Source organism: Pantherophis guttatus, chromosome 4 (genome assembly GCF_059756535.1).
Source record: "Pantherophis guttatus breed Tessera chromosome 4, ASM5975653v1, whole genome shotgun sequence".
Classification (NCBI taxonomy): domain Eukaryota; kingdom Metazoa; phylum Chordata; class Lepidosauria; order Squamata; family Colubridae; genus Pantherophis; species Pantherophis guttatus.
In genome coordinates this window covers 104,288,450-104,308,529 of record NC_142066.1, presented here as the reverse complement: position 1 = coordinate 104,308,529, position 20,080 = coordinate 104,288,450, and the positions used below count along the sequence as shown (strand labels likewise).

General features: G+C 37.0%; 1 protein-coding gene across 15 annotated transcripts in view; it reads left to right on the top strand.

Moving 5' to 3' along the window:
* Positions 1–2,511: 2,511 nt before the first annotated feature.
* Positions 2,512–20,080, top strand: part of ANO10 (anoctamin 10) — a 168,621-nt gene continuing 151,052 nt past the window's right edge. For 13 of the 15 annotated variants that reach the window (XM_087894238.1, XM_087894234.1, XM_087894237.1 and 10 more), the window contains exons 1-4: positions 2,525–2,660; positions 8,497–8,651; positions 12,140–12,334; positions 12,792–12,926. In XM_087894238.1, the coding sequence (XP_087750364.1) occupies positions 8,513–8,651; positions 12,140–12,334; positions 12,792–12,926 (469 nt within the window). In that variant the 5' untranslated portion in view covers positions 2,525–2,660; positions 8,497–8,512. Of the gene's footprint in view, positions 2,661–8,496; positions 8,652–12,139; positions 12,335–12,791; positions 12,927–20,080 lie in introns of all 15 variants that reach the window. The other 2 variants (XM_060685839.2, XM_087894240.1) reach the window with 2 other exon arrangements.

The following is a 20,080-nucleotide window of genomic DNA, read 5'->3' as shown; positions in this document are numbered from 1 at the left end:
ATTGTATTAAGGCGATATCGCTCTCCTGCATAGTTCACCACTAATCCGACTGGAACTTCCCATCTGTATTATATCTGTTGATTTCTAAGTTCATCTGCCAGACATGCAAACTCTTTCTTGGATTTCAACATTTTAGGTGGTATTTCTTTGAATACTGCCACTTCTTGTCCTGCCACTTGCAACTTGTTTTTGTAGGAGGCTTGTAAGATGTCATTTCTAATCCTTATGGTAACAAAGTAGATTACAACATCTCTTGGTAATTTCCTTTGTCTGGCTATCCATGAGTTAACGTGATAGGCCCGATCAATTTGCCATTCAAGTTCTCCTCTGGACTCTCCTGTAAACTGTGCCAGAGCTTCCACAAAGATCTCTTTCAAGTTCTCTTTAGGATCTTCTTTCAAGCCTCTTATTCTTACAGCAAATTCCATCATCTTATATTGTGTCAACATCACTTCAGCTTCTGTTTTATCAATCTTGATTTGTGTTTCCTCAAATTTACCATCCAGAATCTCATTTGCTTGAGTAATCTCTTCAACTCTATCCTCTACATAATTAACATGCTTTGCCAGTCCCTGGAGTGCAACAACTATGTCTTCCCTTATATGTTTATTTCTTGTCTTAATTATGTCCTTCATTTCTTCCATTTGATCTGAGATTTAAATGCACATGCAATATCTTCTTTAAATCCTTTTTTAATTTCTTTCATGGCTTCCTGAAACATCTCGAGTGTTAATGTTTGTGCTTGTGGTTGTGGTTGTGATTGAACTTGTGTATCTGCTGGGGGCAATAAAGCTTGCAGCTTGGTAGTCTGGGCGGGGGAACTTCCCGCACTCCCTGCTTTAGGCAACCCAGATTTTATCTGCTTTTAAAATCACACAGTCTCAGAATCAATTCATAAAGCCAGTGAAGAAAATCCAGAAAATCTTTAAATTTTTAATCCCAAAGTCTAAAATACAGAATTAAGTCCAAAAATTTTTGAGCAGGGCTGGTAGCTGAAAGGCGCTAATGAATTAATGAGTCAGTAAAAACTTTCTTCTTAACTTTCACTTTCGTCTCTTTGTGTTAACAAGCCAGCACCATCTTCCCCCCCTTTCCGCTTCAGCTCTGCTCTTGTAGATTCAGAAAGAAGCAATGTTCAATGGAATTGAGGTATAAATGCTTGCAATTATGTAGCCTCCTGCTCTAGGAAGTATCCAGTTTCAATGCATTTCAATTTGTTGATATCTAACAATATATAGTCTGATCTTCCATTGTGTTGAGCTTTCTTGTGTTCTTGCTTTTTACTTTTCATGTTTTAATTATGATATTGTTTTTTCAACTTCGGATGTTCTTTTCCTACATGGCAATATCAGCAACTAGACACCTAAAATTGAGCTATGTCAAAAATACGATTAGTGCTCTGAAAGATTCTTAGCTGTTCCTCAGTAACATGTTGAATAGTGACCAACTGAAAGGCCCATTGACAATATATTTCCATTCATGTAGTTTTCTTGGTGAAATACAGGAGTATTGTACATTGTCTCTCCTGCCTAATAGAAAGGACCATTGACCTCCAGAATTTTCTTATATTGCTGTTGCTTCAAATGTTTAGCTTGCTTAGTTATTTTAGCTGGTGCCTGGGATCACATTCATTCTCATAATCTGGGCATGCATTTCTGGCATTTTTTGCTGATCCCTCCCAAGGACAACACTTTTCCTCCCCCCAGGAAGAGTGGAATGGAATATTGTTCCATTAGCAAAGTTGTTTTAAAAAATGTAAAGGGCAGTAAAAAGCAGTGATTAGTTTCCTCCCATAGGCCACTGTAGCCAATAGGAGTGGAAGGAAAAGGGTTATAGGGAATTGAAACACAGCATACTAATTAGAAGCCAAAGTTTGATCTGTCACATGCCAAAAAGTTGTTCTAATATGGAGCCAGGAGAGATTATGTTACTAGCCAATTGAGGGCGAGTTGACAATTGACATCATGTGTTCTGGGCCTCAAGAAATTATGAGTGACTTGCATTGAAGTAGAGTGGAAGTGTAAATGTGCCCTAACTTACAAAGATATTGTGGTAGAATAGTGGTAGTTTTGCAACACTATGATAAAGTATTTATTGTTTGTGCTGGTTATGTACTTATGCACAAAGTATAGACATACTTTCAATGTCTGCCTCAGTAATTATCCAATAGAAGATAACTGGATGAACATGGGTTATAAATTAAATAAATAAATAGTTTTTGTGTTTATGTAAGCAACGTGACACTTCAAAAAACGCCAGTAAGTTACACGTACCCATTATGCATTTAGGTGCCCAGGAAAAGGAAGAATAAGTCAGAGTCATTGGGTAAGAAAATAGAAAATACAGCTAAAATCTTAGATCTAAATACACGCGAAAACAATTCATGCACTTCCTCAGTTCTCTACTCGCAACAGATAGAGGTGCGCGCGCATCTCCGTATACGCGCACGACAGAATGTCTGCAGAGAAGCTTGCTCTGCTGAGAGAACCAATAACACCTTTCTTTCTCACCACAGAGGCGGGGCGAGTGAAAGTCCCGCCCCTCCAAGCAGGCGCAGATCGTCTGGAGTGATTCCGCCCGTTGGTGGTTATCATGGTCTGTTGTGGAGCCGTGGCGTAGCCTTCCCTCCCCCTGGCGGCCGTTGAGAAGACAGGCTGAGGGTAAGTGAGTGGATGAGGGCTTATGTAGGGAAAGGAGCTCGTTCTTCCTCTCGATGAAAGAGTCCGGAGACTTCTTCCCCATTCCCTAAAAGAGGGAAGAATGAGTGGGGGGACCGGTCAGGAAAAAGTACGTTTCAGGAAGGGACCCAAAGGAGCGGGTGCTTGCGATACCGCTGCTATCATATTACTCGCTTCACCCTCGATTGCTTCTGTGATCTCATACATTTTAAACTTAGATTTTTCCGAAACTTAGTATCCCCATCCTTGTTGCTTGGAGCTTGACCTTTCTTTCTCTTGCTGGGTGTTTTTCCGTTGGCACTCCCTGTTCGGGACAAGAGGCGCAGCCGGATGTGGGCGGGTAAATTTGCAGAAGGCGGACACTCTTTACTGCACCTTTGGAAGAAAAGGAGCGCCTCATTTCTCCAATCATTTTCCCTTCCAGAGCTCTGGTTCTGCCGTTAAGAGAAGATTGGGGGAGGGGGGGAGAGTCTGGGAGGAAGGATAGGGATCGAGTGCAGGCCTCGATATGTCTAGCCTAACTTCTCGCACGTGGTATGGGTATAGAATGACAGCCTTAAATAGGAATCTTCGCTAGGGTGTAAATCTTAAAAGAATTCCTAATAGAAGCCAACACCGCAAAATAAAATCATGGAGGAAGAGGGCAAAATAAACTTAAAAGAACAAGTTAAACGTTGATAACGTGACAGATTCCTGATTGAACGATACACTATTTGGGGTATGCAAGGCATCCTTGGGGTAATGCCGGGAGGAAGGGGCAAGTGGAAACGTTCGCCTAATAACATCTTGTAGTGATGCAACTTGTGTATTTGCATCAAACATGTCGCCAGAATGTAATTATTGCATTTTCATGGTGATAACGTCACCCTGCATGTCTTGTCTTTTGATGTTTGCTACTGTTGTCACTTTTCCAGGGCGTTGCTCTTGAGGTGTGTTACTTTGTACATTTACCTTCAATATTAAAATTATTGCTAATACAATTTTAAAAGTTTTCAGGTTCAGGGAACTTTCAGATTTAGTCTGCTGGAAAGTTGTTGGGAAATTATGATGAACTCAAGTTTCTTGCTTCATCATACTATGTACTCTGATAGTAAAACACAATGTTTCATTTTTCTTCCTTTGGAGTGTCTGCTTTCAGGGTGAAAATTTAGGTACTCCTTGATACATCACAGAATAATTCTAAAAATATTTTATAAATTTTATTATGGATTGCATAAATGAAACACATTTCTCCTTCCATCCATTTTTAGAAGGTATAATTAGAAGACTTAAAAATTTTAAATTGAAAACGTCAATCAGTCTTTATGTTCATCCTTGACCAACATAAGAATCGCAAAATAGTTTATGAAATATTTCAAATAGATACTAGATTCAAAAATAACTATAATATTACTATAAAATATCACAACACTAAATAAAGTGTATGGATGTAGTCCAAAATCAATTTAACACAATAAACATTAAAATTAACCTAAAACAGTAGCTAAATTAAATTAGTAATTATATATAATTTTAAAATAGTATTTAACTTTTCCAAACTATTATACAAATTTATTTCTTCAAATTTATTAGAAGAATCATTGAATTGAATTAACAAAAGGCTAAAAATCAAAAATAAAGATTTATGTTGTAATTAATGCTAACTGTATTAGATCCTGTCAAATGTTATATGCCACCCCCAAATTGCATCCCTAAAGGGGACAGGTGGCTAAGCAAGGGGCAGGAGCCCTGCCATGCCCAGTGGGGGTGGGTGGGAAGAAGAGATGGAAAGGGGATCCATGTCTCGCTCCACGTGTCTTGCTTCTCCCCTGCCCCACCTGCCACTCCTTTCGATAAAGAGACGGCGGGGAAGGAAAGCAGCCAGGCTGCTGTTGTCATTGGGGTGGGGTGGGACATGCTGGGCTGCGAGACGTGTTTTACCTTTCAAGCTCTGTCACTTTCCTTGGCTTTATATCTAGGGAAACACACCGTAAAAGAAAATTTTATCGCGAGTTCGAGAAGTTTGATTGAACTTGTGAGAAGGTTTTCTTTTACAGTGTGTTTTTCTGGACATGGTATATATATATATACATATATACATATACGTACACAGACACATACACATACACATATATGCCTTTTTAGGACTCTGCCCTGCTCAAAATGAAAATCTGATTCTTTAACACTGGCCCATTGTCTTGAGAGAAGCATAGAAGCTGGAAGGCCAAAATAATCAAACAGTTTGTGGTGGGGAGAAGCAAAACCATTACTAAGTTGCAGTGGGAGAGCTATTGTCCAAGGCAGAGGAGAAGGAGAAAGAAGAAGTGCCAAGCAAAAGGGAAAGGACTGTGTGAGAACAACCAGGATATGTGGCAATGATGACAAAGTGCAGCAATGAGTAGAGATGATAGCTGTAGGCCAAAGCTTTATGAGAGTCACAGCAGAGACAATCCCTTGCTAACACCAGCTGTTCTTTGTTGAGCTGAGTTCCTTCAGACTGATGACACATAAGACACATGAAAAATATTGTGAAAGACCAAATATATACACTATTCTGTAAATAGTGATCGGAAGCCTGATCACTAGCAGAGATAGATGCTGGCACCTAAGATGTACAAGTGCAGGACATGACCAGTGTGGAAAACAGTGAACAAAGAACAGCTCAGCAAGTAGCGGAACAGCCAAAAAAGGCACTTGAATTATCTCAGCAATGCTGCTGTTTGAAGAGGCCAGGATAGGCCAATAACATTCCACTGCAGCAGACTGGGTGCGGTGAGGCAGGATCTGACTGAACAGCACTAGAATATAGAACCCAAGATAAAAGGATATCAGAATGGCTCAGTGGCTAAGACTCTGAGATTGTCAATCAGAAGGTCAGCAGTTCAGCAGTTCGAACCCCTAGCGCCGCATAATGGAGTGAGCTCCTGTTACTTGTCCCAGCTCCTAGTAGTTCGAAAGCACGTAAAAAATGCAAGTAGAAAAATAGGGACCACTTTGGTGGGAAGATAACACTGCTCCATGTGCCTTTGGCGTTTAGTCATGCTGGTCACATGACCACGGAGACATCTTCGGACAGCGCTGGCTCCTCGGCTTAGAAACGGAGATGAGCACCGCCTCTAGAGCCAGAAACAACTACCTTGCATGTGCAGTGGAACCTTTACCTTTACTTTAGAAAGCTCACAACAAAGGATGATGAGAGACCCTAGGAATTGGCAGTGGTCGGAAGTAGCAAAAGTCCATAAAAGGTCCAGAGCAAGAGACCTTAGGAACTATCAATGAGTAGAAAGAACCCCAGAGCATAGTACTGCAGCCTGGCAATGAGTCCTTGCATCAGTTCTATCTTTTAGAAACTGAGTGAATTAAGAACAAAATCAGATGAGATGGCCAAATTTGCTATAGTACAAGAAATCTTAAATTAAGAAAGAGAAAAATTAAAGAAAAGGTAGAAAGTAAGTGGGAATGATATAACTTAAGCAACAAAAGAAATAAGATAACTATAGTAGTACAGAACTAAATTAACTAAGAAATGCTAAGGCAAGAGAGCTACAGAAAGATAAAGCACTTTAAAGCAATGTAGAGATAATCTTGGGAAAGGAATGGCTGAATGGTTAAAGAGAAACAATAACTCAGTCCAGAGAAAATGGAGAGCATGAGAAAGAAATTCAAAACAATCACATCTTGTTGGGCAGAGTGAAACTCTTGGCAAGTTTTCCAGTAAAACAGTAATTCTGAAATTCTTATGTTTTGTTTCCTGACATGGCCTGTCTTAAAATGCTGATCTCAGTCTGAGTGAAATTTATTAACATTCTCCTAGGTTTGTGGGAAAATAGATGTTAGCCAGTCTCTAAATGCTGATAATAGAAAATACAACCTATTGAAATATTAGCTGGCTGAAAATTTAATGGAAAAACATAGAATATATCTTTCTATATCATAGTTCTATCTTTGTAGGATTAGAATAATTTGATAACTAAACTGAAAATCCTACAGTTCCATTATTATTATCTGAACAAGGTCATATTGCATGTTATAAATACCTCACTAATGATAAATATGTAGTGGTTTGATTTGTATGGCTAGAACCTTATGTAATATAATAAGTCTTCAAACTCAATTACCGTATTTTCCGGCGTATAAGATGACTTTTTAACACTTGAAAATCTTCTCAAAAGTCGGGGGTCGTCTTATACGCCGGGTGTCGTTCTCCTGTAACCAGGCAGACCAGCCCGAAAGGCTCTAACGAGCCTTAAATGGCTCTGGCGATCCCAGCTCTGATGATCCCAGCTGAGTTCCCTGCAACTCAGCTGGGATCGCCAGAAACCATGTAAAAGGAAAAAAGTTTTTTCCCTTTTACTCTGAGGATCCCAGCTCTGACGATCCCAGCTGAGTTCCCTCCAACTCAGCTGGGATCGCCAGAACCATGGCTCTGACGGTCCCAGCTCTGACGGTCGATCCCACCCCAGCTGAGTTCCCTGCAACTCAGCTGGGATGGCCAGAGCCATGTAAAAGGGAAAAAGTTTTCCCCCTCCAGCTTGCTTACCTCAGCTGCTAGTCGCAACGCTTGCCTTGCTTTGCTTGCCTGAATCTATTCAGGCAAGCAAGCAACTCCCTGCCTGCAATCAAGCAAGGAGGGAGTTGTGGACTTCAACTCCCAGAATTCCTCAGCCAGCAAAGCAAAGCTGGCTGAGGAATTCTGGGAGTTGAAGTCTACAAGTCTTAAAGTTGCCAAGGTTGGAGACCCCTGTTCTATTGGGTAAGTTTTTTTCCCCTTTGGGAGCTTTAAAAAAAATAGTCAATTGGGGTTTTTTTAGTTGTTCTTTTTTAGAGCCATTTAAAGTTTAGGAAGTTTTAAATTTAGCTTTCATATAAAAATAAAAATAAAATAAAATAAAATAATATTTGTGCAGCTTTCTGAGATTTAGTGTGTTTCTGTAGTGTTTCACTCCAACTACACAAACACACAAAATCTCACAAAGCTATATGTGGAATTTGGTGTGTGTAAAGTGTGAAAGTTGGTTTTTTGGACTTTTTGTGGCTGTGTGAGGTTCCTGCTTGTTGCAGGGGCCATTTTGGGTCTAGCACAGCTGCTTTTACATTGTGGGTGAGCCAGTTGTGTTGTGTTGTGTGTGTTTAGAGTGTGAAAGTTTTTTTGGGGGGGGCTTTTTGTGGCTGTGTGAGGTTCCTGCTTGTTACAGGGGCCATTTTGGGTCTAGCACAGCTCTTTTACATTGTAGGTGAGCCAGTTGATGTTTTTTAATTTTTATTTGGTGTGCATTGGAAGAGGGGCAGTCTTATATGGCGAGTATAGCCCAAACCCTATATTTTAACAGGAAAAGTTGGGGGTCGTTTTATACGCCCAGTCGTCTTATACGCCGGAAAATACGGTAAATTAAATAGTTTTAAAATTATACAAAAAATATGAGATTTAAAAAAACAACAACTAGAAACTAAAACATTGGGATAAACATCTGTTTTAACATATTTACCATATTTGATACAAGGATTAATATACATTACATTTCTCCAATTAGGTGCCTTGCAAATACTTTTGATTTCAATGTAATTTGCAGATATTTTGTGTAAAAATCTCAAAACTTTAGATTCTAGAGTTCAGAGAATACCAAAATGAAGAAGGAAATAGAGTTCTTTGAAAAACATAAACAACAGAACTTGACTGAAAATATGTAGATAAATTGGAAATGTCTTTTTCAGCAAAATTTTGCTATTGCTGTAGCAAAAAAAAGAATGAAAGCAGGCAAAAAGTAGTTTTGTAACAATGCTGCCTTGAATAACTTTCACAACCACAAAACTTTTTATTATTTTCTACTTATTTGAAAAGTTGGTTGTCTAAAAAGATGAAGATCAGCTGGTCTGCATATGATACATTTGAGGCTAATTTCAAACCTTTGGTGGTGGTTGAGCTTGCACAAAATACCAAAGATGAAACCAAAGAATGGCTGATGCAAAAGATTGTAGGGAAGAAGAAGAATGGAGGTGAGTGCCCTTAGTGTTATAAGTCAATTTATACGAACCAGTGATATTTCTTGTGAACATTGATTTATAATTCACAATAGAAAAGAATGTGCATATGTAGGCAAAGAGAAGATTTTTCAGGCTACTTTTAAACATTTTTCTTTTGCAAAGACACTATGTGTTCTATTTTGGAAATGTGAATGAGAGAGGAATAAAAATAATTTTGGACCTAACAAGAGAAACAGTCCAAATGTTGTATTTTGCTACAAATATAGGATATGTGCTGAGATATGTGTTTAAGTTATTCAGTTTGTCTGTTTTTCCGCAATACAAGAATTTATGCAGGCAAGGAATATGTTTCCACTCCTGAGAAAGTTAACTTCATATTTAGGAATTTACTTAGAGTAGAAGCTCTCAGATTACTCAAGAAGCAATTGATGGAAACTAATCAAGCAGAGAAACAACCTAGAACCGAGGAGAAATTTTCTGATAGTTAGAACACTTACGGTAATATGTAGAACAACTTGCTTCCATAGGTTGTGAATGCTCCAACTGAAAGTTTTTAAGAAGAGATTGGACAACCATTTGTCTGAAATAGTATACTTTTTCCTGCCTGAGCAGGAAAGACTAGAAGACCTACAAGGTCCCTTCCAACTCTATTGTCTGTATTTAGATATGGCTTGATAACTTGCTTTATTGCAGATGAATGCACATAGACACACACACACACACACTGTCAGACACATACAGATACAGTCTGATTACTACAGATTCCAGAAATCAAATCCTGTATGTATCTGTATGTACCTGCTTCAGAGATTAATTTTTAAACTTTTTTTTTAAAAAAAAATAGAAAGGAATTCCATCTTTTAGAATTAACAGAAATGCTTTTTTTTCCTGGACTGGAGTTTAGAGATATTTATTAAATAATGCTTCCATCTAGCCTGAGGTTTCCATCTTGCCAGCTCTAGACCTTTTACTTAGGTAAATTACATTTTAGAAAACCTTTTAAAAGCAATGTCTAATTTTGAATGGTTGCTGAATAAAGAGTCATAAGTCAAGGGCTACCTTCATAGAATCTATGTTGGGAATTCTTAAAGGGGGAATGTTTTGCAAATAAATGAAAATAGGGAAGAAAGGACTATCTTACCCATTTGCCTAGAACTCACATTTTCCTGGTTTTTTTAATACAGTTGCAGCAACCACATAAGTAAAGGAGTTCTGTTATGCTGTATAAGTACTCTTTTATTGTGAACAATAAAGGATATTGTTACACATGTAATTTAAATCTCGTTTGTATTCCTAGATAACCATTAGTTAAAATTTTAGTCCCAATTATTTAAATGGAAAAAATTTAAGCATATGTTACCTCCATGGAAATTACTGTTTACTTTTTTAATTTAATATAACTTGACAATGTAATGTAGCATTTATTGATATTTTAGAGAAATGAATTATATTTTCTTTTCTTTTTAATCCAAAAGTTTGAGAAAAGAATTATATGGATAGAAAATAATAATATTAATTGATTATGTGCCATTAAATTGGGGTTGACTCTTAGTAACCACATAGTTAGATTTTCTCCATGACAATCTGTCCCTAACTTGATCTTTCAGGTCCTTCAGTCGTGTACTCAGTGCCACTGTAGTGAATCATTTTATTAAATATATTAAATATAACTTATTAAACTATATTGGTATACAACATTAAAATAGTAGATTTTTCAAGATTAATTATAAATATTTTGGTTTATTTCTTTAAAATGTTTTAAATATATGTTACAAATAGAGCTATGAACAGTTTTGTGTATCCAGAACAGCTTTGTTTTGAATGTAAAACAGTTTCAGAATATTTGAAGCTACCGTATTTTCCGGCGTATAAGACGACTTTTTAACACTTGAAAATCTTCTCAAAAGTCGGGGGTCGTCTTATACGCCGGGTGTCGTTCTCCTGTAACCAGGCAAACCAGCCCGAAAGGCTCTAACGAGCCTTAAATGGCTCTGGCGATCCCAGCTCTGACGATCCCAGCTGAGTTCCCTGCAACTCAGCTGGGATCGCCAGAAACCACGTAAAAGGAAAAAAGTTTTTTCCCTTTTACTCTGAGGATCCCAGCTCTGACGATCCCAGCTGAGTTCCCTGCAACTCAGCTGGGATGGCCAGAGCCATGTAAAAGGGAAAAAGTTTTCCCCCTCCAGCTTGCTTACCTCAGCTGCTAGTCGCAACGCTTGCCTTGCTTTGCTTGCCTGAATCTATTCAGGCAAGCAAGCAACTCCCTGCCTGCAATCAAGCAAGGAGGGAGTTGTGGACTTCAACTCCCAGAATTCCTCAGCCAGCAAAGCAAAGCTGGCTGAGGAATTCTGGGAGTTGAAGTCTACAAGTCTTAAAGTTGCCAAGGTTGGAGACCCCTGTTCTATTGGGTAAGTTTTTTTCCCCTTTGGGAGCTTTAAAAAAAATAGTCAATTGGGGTTTTTTTAGTTGTTCTTTTTTAGACCTAGCCATTTAAAGTTTAGGAAGTTTTAAATTTAGCTTTCATATAAAAATAAAAATAAAATAAAATAAAATAATATTTGTGCAGCTTTCTGAGATTTAGTGTGTTTCTGTAGTGTTTCACTCCAACTACACAAACACACAAAATCTCACAAAGCTGTATGTGGAATTTGGTGTGTGTAAAGTGCGAAAGTTGGTTTTTTGGACTTTTTGTGGCTGTGTGAGGTTCCTGCTTGTTGCAGGGGCCATTTTGGGTCTAGCACAGCTGCTTTTACATTGTGGGTGAGCCAGTTGTGTTGTGTTGTGTGTGTTTAGAGTGTGAAAGTTTTTTTTGGGGGGCTTTTTGTGGCTGTATGAGGTTCCTGCTTGTTACAGGGGCCATTTTGGGTCTAGCACAGCTGCTTTTACATTGTAGGTGAGCCAGTTGATGTTTTTTAATTTTTATTTGGTGTGCATTGGAAGAGGGGCAGTCTTATATGGCGAGTATAGCCCAAACCCTATATTTTAACAGGAAAAGTTGGGGGTCGTTTTATACGCCCAGTCGTCTTATACGCCGGAAAATACGGTAACTATTTTAAGGATTTTTGTGTTTGAAACAATTTACATCAAAATGTTTTGCATAAAAGGTTTTGATAGTCAAGATCCTGCTTTTTATTTATTTGTTTTGATTTTATTTAGCTTTCATGTGAGTATTAAAATAGACTAATTTATTAATGCTTTATGTATAATTTAATTGAAAATATTAGGAAATATTCTAATCTAATCAGTTTCCATTGATGTTTCTTTTTTCTTCCCCTTTGGGTCTACTCATTTCTAACCTTCCCTAATTCAGCACTGCCTTTAATCCAAGAATTTCATGACACAAGTGACCCAATAAATGAAATCACTGTAATTGGTTTAATTTTATCCAAACAAGTTTTGTGAATATGGCTGTCATTCCCATGTTTATGATTTAGCATAACCTGTGAACATAATACACACAGTACAGAATAATTTACTTCATTTGTTTTCCTTTTTTGAAGGAGCCCAACTTTTAGTTAAACCATTGGTGGAGGAAGGAAAAGAGATTGAAGGAAGCAAGAACATATATCTTGTTGGAGCATCTAATTTAAGGCTGCTTCTAGGAGCTGAAACTGTAGGGTTGGTTAAAGAATGTAATGATAATACAATGAGAGCGTTTACATATACATCTAGAAAAAATTTTAAAGATTTTGCAGGTAAAAAACCAGTTAATTGTGAAATCATTTTACGTTCCTTGCTATTTAGGAATCACACTGTTAACCATTTCAGGAGATATTGTGAAATAAATAAGCATAGTATTATTAGATAAAGTTTGCTTAAAATTCCAGCATTCTATTAATTTCTGATCTTTGAACTTAGAATGTAAAATTGTTTGAATATTTTGCTTAGACTTAAGTTTTCTGTTATTATAAAAGTTATTCAGCATTCATATTAAATATTATTTAAACATTGTAATCTGTACTTTTAATAAATATACAGTATCTCCCTTAATAATTAACAGTTTTACGAAAGACTCTTCTCATGGGATATTGGAAAGCTTATTTCTGAATAAATATTACATATAGGATTTTAGAATCCCCATGCAATTACTTTTGCTTGGAACTTGTCAAAATAAAAATCTAGTTTTCAACAATGCATTTCTTTTTTCTTTAGAGGATAATCATGATTTTCTTACAATGGCAGAATGCCAATACATTATCAAACATGAACTTGAAAATTTAAGGGCTAAAAATGAAAAGATGATCCCTGGCTATCCTCAGGCAAAGCTTTATCCAGGAAAGTCAATTAGTGAGTAATTTGTTAATTTTGCATTGCATATGTAATTTAAAAATTAGAATATAAAAATCTTTGGTTCTTCATTTAAGAGCATTATATAATGTTGCTATGGTAAATACTGTCTGCACAACTCCCATAGTTTCAATTATTTATTTATTGATCATCGCATAATTAGCCAGATGTTCAGACTGGGTTTGGCATTTTTATCTACCTATCAAGTCCTTACCAGGGACCTGGGATAGGCAGATGTGGATGTTTGATGTTGCTAGAGATATGGTTGCAGGATGGAAGCTGTTCCCAGTTAAACTGGCTTTTGCAATTGATTGATGAAGAATTTGTCAATACCAATGATGTTTAAGTGGTGCTCCAGTTGTTTTGGGATTGCACCCAAGGTCCCTATTACTGGTGGTACTACCTTTGCTTGCTTTTGCCACAGTAGTTCTATTTCTGTTTGTAGGTCTTTGTAATTTGTTTTCTTCTCCAGTTCTTTCTCTCCCAATCTGCTGTCTTCAGGCATTGCCACATCCACTATCCAGACTTTTTTGTCTTTCTTATCGACAATTGTTAAGGCTGGGGTGTTATGTGGCAGGTGCCTATCTGTTTGAATTCTGAAATCCCAGAGCAATTTAACTTATTTATTTTCTATGTCTGTGAGAACCAGCTCCCCCCCCCCACTTCCAAGAAGGTACCAACTCTTGAGAACTTTGTGTTTCAAAATGAACTGTTTATTGAAAGGGATGAAAGCAAGTCAAAACTCAAAACAGGCTCTGGGATCCCTCAGGGCATGCAATTCAGGATAAAGGCAATTAGGAACCCCCTCCCCACCTTCCAATGTGGATTCCGACCAATCCGCCCATGTGAATGTGAATTGCACCAGCCTCTCTGAGAAACAGATACAAATAACTTCTCAGGGTCATTTTACAATCCACTTGTTCCCCCACTTTCTTTTTCATTTCCCGAGGTGTGAGAATTTTCTAGGCATTCCTGGCACCAGGCAATGGTTATAAATCAGGGTAAAGTTTATACGAAGAGGATCAGGCAAGAAATTGGATACTTAGGACACATAGGAAAAGAACTAGATGTGACAACTCCAAATCTCCCCCCACCTTCTTCCATGAAGAATGGCAGATACATGGATCTGACATATTGCCTTTCTCAGAAAAATGGAAAATCCACCTAGAAAGACATAAAATATATAATCTATTAAGATTTAGGATAGTTAGACGATTCAACCGGAAGCGTCATGGCAAGATAGTTGGGGAATAGCGGGCTCTGACGAGCCTTGCGAAATCCCGGGTTGACGAACTGCTGTCGAGGGGTCTTCGGACCAGATCTGTCCTGTAGGGACAGAGAAGAAAGAGAAGCACCTCAGACAACCATGAGGAACAGGCAAGTTCCTTGGAGGTTGGAGGAAACTTTTCAACTCGGCGGGGGCCATTGCAGCTGCCATAAAGCTGGGGCAACCTGACCAAGTTCTGAGCAGGAGCAGTGATTTGGATGGAGTACTGATGCCTGGTGAGAGATTGCCAGCTCACAGGTTAAAAAGAAATATTTTTAAATTGTTAAAAGGTGTGCCAGTGAAGAAACAGCAGCTAATGGGCATGGGGGAATGTGAATGGAAAGAGAGCAACAAAGCAGAAGTTTAAAGTGTCAAAGCCCGAAACAAAACTTGACTTTTGGACTAAAATGTGGAGATAATTAAAATATTAGAAGAAAAAACCCATAGTAGATGTGAAGAGGATTGGAAAGAACTTTTTAAAAAATTTTGACCATTAAAAGAAGAATAAAGGAAAACTTTAAACTAAATTCCTGTAACAGAAGGTTCATTTTTTTAATTGGATTTGGAACTGGATTTTAAATTGGATTTTGGGAAACAAAAAATTAAGAAGAAAAAGATAGAAATTGGCAACGTGGATTTAATAAATAAAATGGACCCTTTTTAAATTTGTTGATTGTAATTGTGGATTGGAGAGAGACATCTACAGGCAGAAAAAAACATTACAACGCTTAACTTGTATTTTGGGAAAAAATGTTTTAAAGTGATAAGAGCGGTGGGAACTTTTGGGGAGGATTTGTTTGCATGCAAACCGTTTGACCTCGATAACGAAAGAAGGTGGATTATAATAAAACTTAAAATTGGAATAACAAAAACTCAGAAACAACAAGATGGTGCAGGAACTAATTGAAATGATTAAAAGGATGCGTATATCACTCAAAGTGGAATTAAATGAAATGATTATAATGATGCATGGAAAACCAAAACCTGACGAACTAGAAATTGCATTAGAACATACATACCCAAGTGGAGAAAGAAACTATGAATGAGAAGCAAGAAGGTGACACTGAAGAGAAAGACAAAGACATTGACTATGAAAAATCAAATGATTATGTGGGGAGTAACAAGGAAAAAAAGAGGAGAACTGGGAGAAAAGGATAAGATTAGGAACAAAGGTGAATTTTGATAAGATTACATTGGGATTAACAATGATAAAAATAGAGAGGGTGGAAAGAGAGAGGGAGAGAAAGAAGGGGAGAAGAGAAAAAATATAAAAAATTCAAATGATTACAGTGGGATTAACAGTGGGAAAATAAGAAAGATGAAAGGGGAAAGGAGGAGATCAGTTGGAAATACATGGCAAATTAGGAGAGTAAAGGACTTTAAAATTAGGGGGAAAGGGAAAAGGAAAAAAATAAGAAAATGGGATGAAAGGAGAAAGGAGTAGCTGTTGGAAAGGAAAAGGGAAAAGATGTTTTAGATATTTAGAATTATAATTGAATTGAAATAAGATTTATAAGTATAGATGAATTTTAGTAAATTCAATATATGAGATTGTTATACTTGGAATGCTTTTAATTGTAATAATGGAATTTAGCTAAAGCAATTGAAATTATAGTGTATTGTGAAAAGAGATTAATGGATTATTAAATAAGAGGAGAAGGGAAAGGGAAAAGTTGAAAATTAACTTTAAATTATACATAAAGCAATGGAAAATTATCTAGAATTATAAACAAATTGAAGCAAGATTTATAAGCATAAATGAATTGTAGTAAATTCAATACATGAGATTGTAATATGTGGAATGTCTTTAATTGTAATTATGGAATTCAGCTAAAGCATTTGAAATTATATTGGAGTGTGAAAATTAAGTTTGTTTAATGTTTAATAAGAAGAGATTAAAATACTGTTGGCAATAATTGAAATTAACCTTTAAGAGGGGGAAATATTACTAATTATGATTATGGTTTACTATGAAAAAGTGTAGTTAATATTTTTTTTTTTGAAAAAGCAATGGATAAAGGAAAGAAATGGAAAAGAGGGAAGGAAATGGGTTATATATGTAAAATTGTATGAATATTAATATCTGATTGGAATAATGGAATTTAGGAAAAACATTTGAAATTGTATTATGTGGTGAAAAGGGAGATATGGAAAAATATTTCAACAGGATGATTTAGAGTTAGGGTTAGGTATCAGAAAAATGACTGATTTTAAATTAAAGGGTTTGAACTTGGAGAAAGCAACGAGAGGAGAGAAAAAAGAAAAATTGACTAAGATTAGAGATTAGGGTGAATGGTAATATTGGTTATACATCTGAAGAAACAAGGAAAATAAAATAAAAATTAGAGAGAAAGAATATTATGGCAAAAAGTGAAATATATAAATTGTGTTGGAGATAACTAAAAGCTGTACAAATTTGTGACTTGGCCAATACTCTGTTCAGAAAAAATACATTGTTTGCATATGTTTGTCAAAAAATTAAAAAACTTTTATTAAAAAAAAGATTTAGGATGGTTTGTGTGGGTATTTCAGGTGGAATTTCCTTAACAGTGTCGGGGCTTTCACATGTTTTTTGGCTACCCATTCATTCTGAGAGGATGGTAGGTGTTTCCATGCCACTAAATATTGTGTGGAGCCGTGGTGAGTGCGGGAGTCAAGGATGTCTTTGATTTCAGAATGATGTTCTCCTTCCACCATAATGGGGGTTGGAAGTGTAGGCAAAGAGGGTCTGACTTTTGAAGTGATCTGTGGCTTGAGTAGGCTGCAGTGAAACACTGGATGAACCTGCCTAAGTGTCTTAGGAAGGAGGACTTTAACCGTGACAGGGTTTATGATTCTGATGATGGGGAATGGGCCAATGAATTTAGGTCCCAGTTTCTTAGACGGTTGTAAGGATTGTAGATACTTTGTGGGTAGATATACATGGTCCCCAACCTTGAATGGTTTGGGTTCCCAGCGTTCTTGTCAGCTTGAATTTTAAAAGCTTCTCTATCCTCTTGTAGCACTAGTCTGACCACTGGCCAAGTGGTTTGTAGGTTGTTTATCCACTCCTTAAGGGAGGGGATGTCAGGTTCCTTACTGGTAGCTCTGGCATGGGGTTAAACTCTTGTCCTCAAATTGGGTGAAACCAGTGCTACTGGGTACAGAGTTGTAAGCTACTTCAGCAAAAGGTAACAGGTCAGTCCAATTGTCCTGTTTGTAGTTAATAAAACATCTTAAATATTGTTCCAATATGCCATTAGTTTTTTCAGCCCCCCCCCCCGTTCGTTTGGGGGTGGCCAGAAGATGACAACTCCTGGGCGGAGCCTAATAGATTTAAAAAAGCCTGCCAAAATTTGAAGGTGAATTGGACATCCCTGTCTGAGATAATCCGATGGGGAGCTCCATGGAGGAGGTGATAAATGTGGATTAAAAACATTTTTGCTAATGCTTTGGCTGTTGGGATCTTCTGGCAGGGTATGAAAAGGACCTGTTTTGAAAAGAGGTCCATTACAACCCAAATAACTGTGTTCCCAGTGCTTTCAGGCAGCTCCACTATACAATCCATAGAAATCTCTCTCCAAGGGGCTGAAGGATCTGCTACAGTTTGTAAGTGCCCTGGGGGACTTCCCTTGTCGTCTTTTTGCAGCTGCACAGGTGTGGCAGCTAGCCACGTAGCTCTCAATGTCTTTTTTAAGGGATGGCCACCAGAATTGCCTTTTGATTAGGTGTAGCGTTTTCACAAATCCGAAATGTCCAGCTATCTTGGAGTCATGGCATCGTTTCATAAGCTCCAATCTTTGGCTAGCATAAAGTTTGTTTTCAATCCAGGCTAAATCGTCTTTGAGCAAACAAATGTGTTTGTGTGCCTGGAACCAGTTGTCCTTTTTTTTTTTTTTTTTTAAGACAAACAAACATTTAGTACATCGTTCATTTCTTCCATGTGACATTTCGGTGTTATCTTCAAAAGTTTCTTCTCTCCTCTTCTGTCTTGAATCTCACCAAATCCATTACAAAGATTTTCCACTAATATATTATTCTAATTACAACCATTTTTTTAATCTTTTAAAAACTTATTTGTATCTCTTTTCTATCCAATAGTAAAATTTATTCCATATCTTAAAATATACTGTATCTTCTCTTTCCTTTATCATCATAGCTGTTAAGGATACTGTTGTGTTACCAACCAGCAGAGTAAATGCACAGAGAAACGGTACTGAGAGCAATGAATACAATACATACAAACTGGTTTAACAAAGCTTTTACTTTGTAGTGAAAAACAATTGCATAGTCTTTTTATCAATCCAAGTCTTTAGCCATTCAAATCAGTCCAAAGTTGCAGATATCTTCTTACCAGACAAACAACAGTAATTCACGCTGGTAACAAATCACGATGATAGCAGGTCCATCCACTTCTTCACACACGACAGTAACAGTTTCAACCAGCAAGTCAAGCAGCAAGTCAAGCAATGATGAGAGCAGGTCCAACAATGACTATAGCTCGGCTTCCTTCTTATATACAGTTTACACTAGTAATTATCCACTTAAGATAAGTGAAGTCAGCAATGCAATGACTCAACAGTACAATTAGGATAATTGCAGTCAGCATTCAGTCAGCAGTCATTAGACATTACAATGACTCAGCAGTACAATTACTCAGCATTACATCTTAGAGTTAAAGAATACATTTAAAGTTATAGAACGCATATGTTGCCTGGACAACTTGTTAAGACTTACATCATATCCTAACATTCTCCCCTTTGGACAGGCTAATATATACCTGTTCAAATTCTCAAGCCATAGCTTTCGCAACACATTTTATGTTTAATTGCACCCTGCGCTTTGGTAAAATTATCAGCAACATTGTTTTCAGACATACAATATTCCAACTTAACCATATCACTTTGAATACCCTGACGAACGTTTAGATAATGAATATCAGTATATTTCGATCTTGTCTTAACTGCTAAATTTGTTGCCATTTTTATAGCAGCTTGGTTATCTTCATAAATTACAATAGGATAATCTACCTTTAATCTTACATCAATCATTAACTGTTTATAGTAAATTAAATCAGTACATACTAGTGACAAGCATGAAAATTCTGCTTCCATAGTGGATAAACTAATATGCTTCTGCCTTATTGACTTCCATCCTATTAAACAATTACCTAACATCGCAATACCTGATGTAGACTTTCTGGTGGTCAAATCAGTAGCAAAACTAGCATCAGCATATGCACTCAGTGTAAGATTACGGTTAGGTTCTAAATATAATGCATAATGCATTGTCGTCTTTAAATATCTCAATATCTGCTTTGCGGCTTGCCAATGCCTATCAGTTGGCTCTGCATTATACCTTGCTAATTGGTTTACGCTATACGAAATATCAGGTCTCGACCAATTGCTAATATACAATAGACTCCCTATCAGCGATTGATAGATCTCCTTATTAAATCCAGGACTTTGGATTTCTTCATGTTGAAAATCCTGTGCCATTGGCATTTTAGCTGGCTTACATAGCTCCATGCTATAGCGTTTCAACATCTGACTAATTTTGCTAGACTGTGACAGTTTATACTCTCTAGCTGTTTGAACAATATCAAGACCTAAATAGTGTCTAATATGTCCTAAATTCCTAATTTTGAATTTCTCTTGTAACTATCTAACAATGTCCATTGCTTCCTTGTCAGTTTTAGTTACAATTGCTATATCATCTGTGCTATATTGTTCACGGATGCTATATCATCCGTGAACAATAGCAAAAACTATACTAAACCATTATTCTCTCTTTTAAAGAGACATTTGTCTGCTACACTTTCCTGAAAACCAATATTTTTTTTTTTATAGAAACTTTATTGAGGTTTTTTACAAACAAAACAGAAATAAAAAAAAATAAAAAAAAGAGG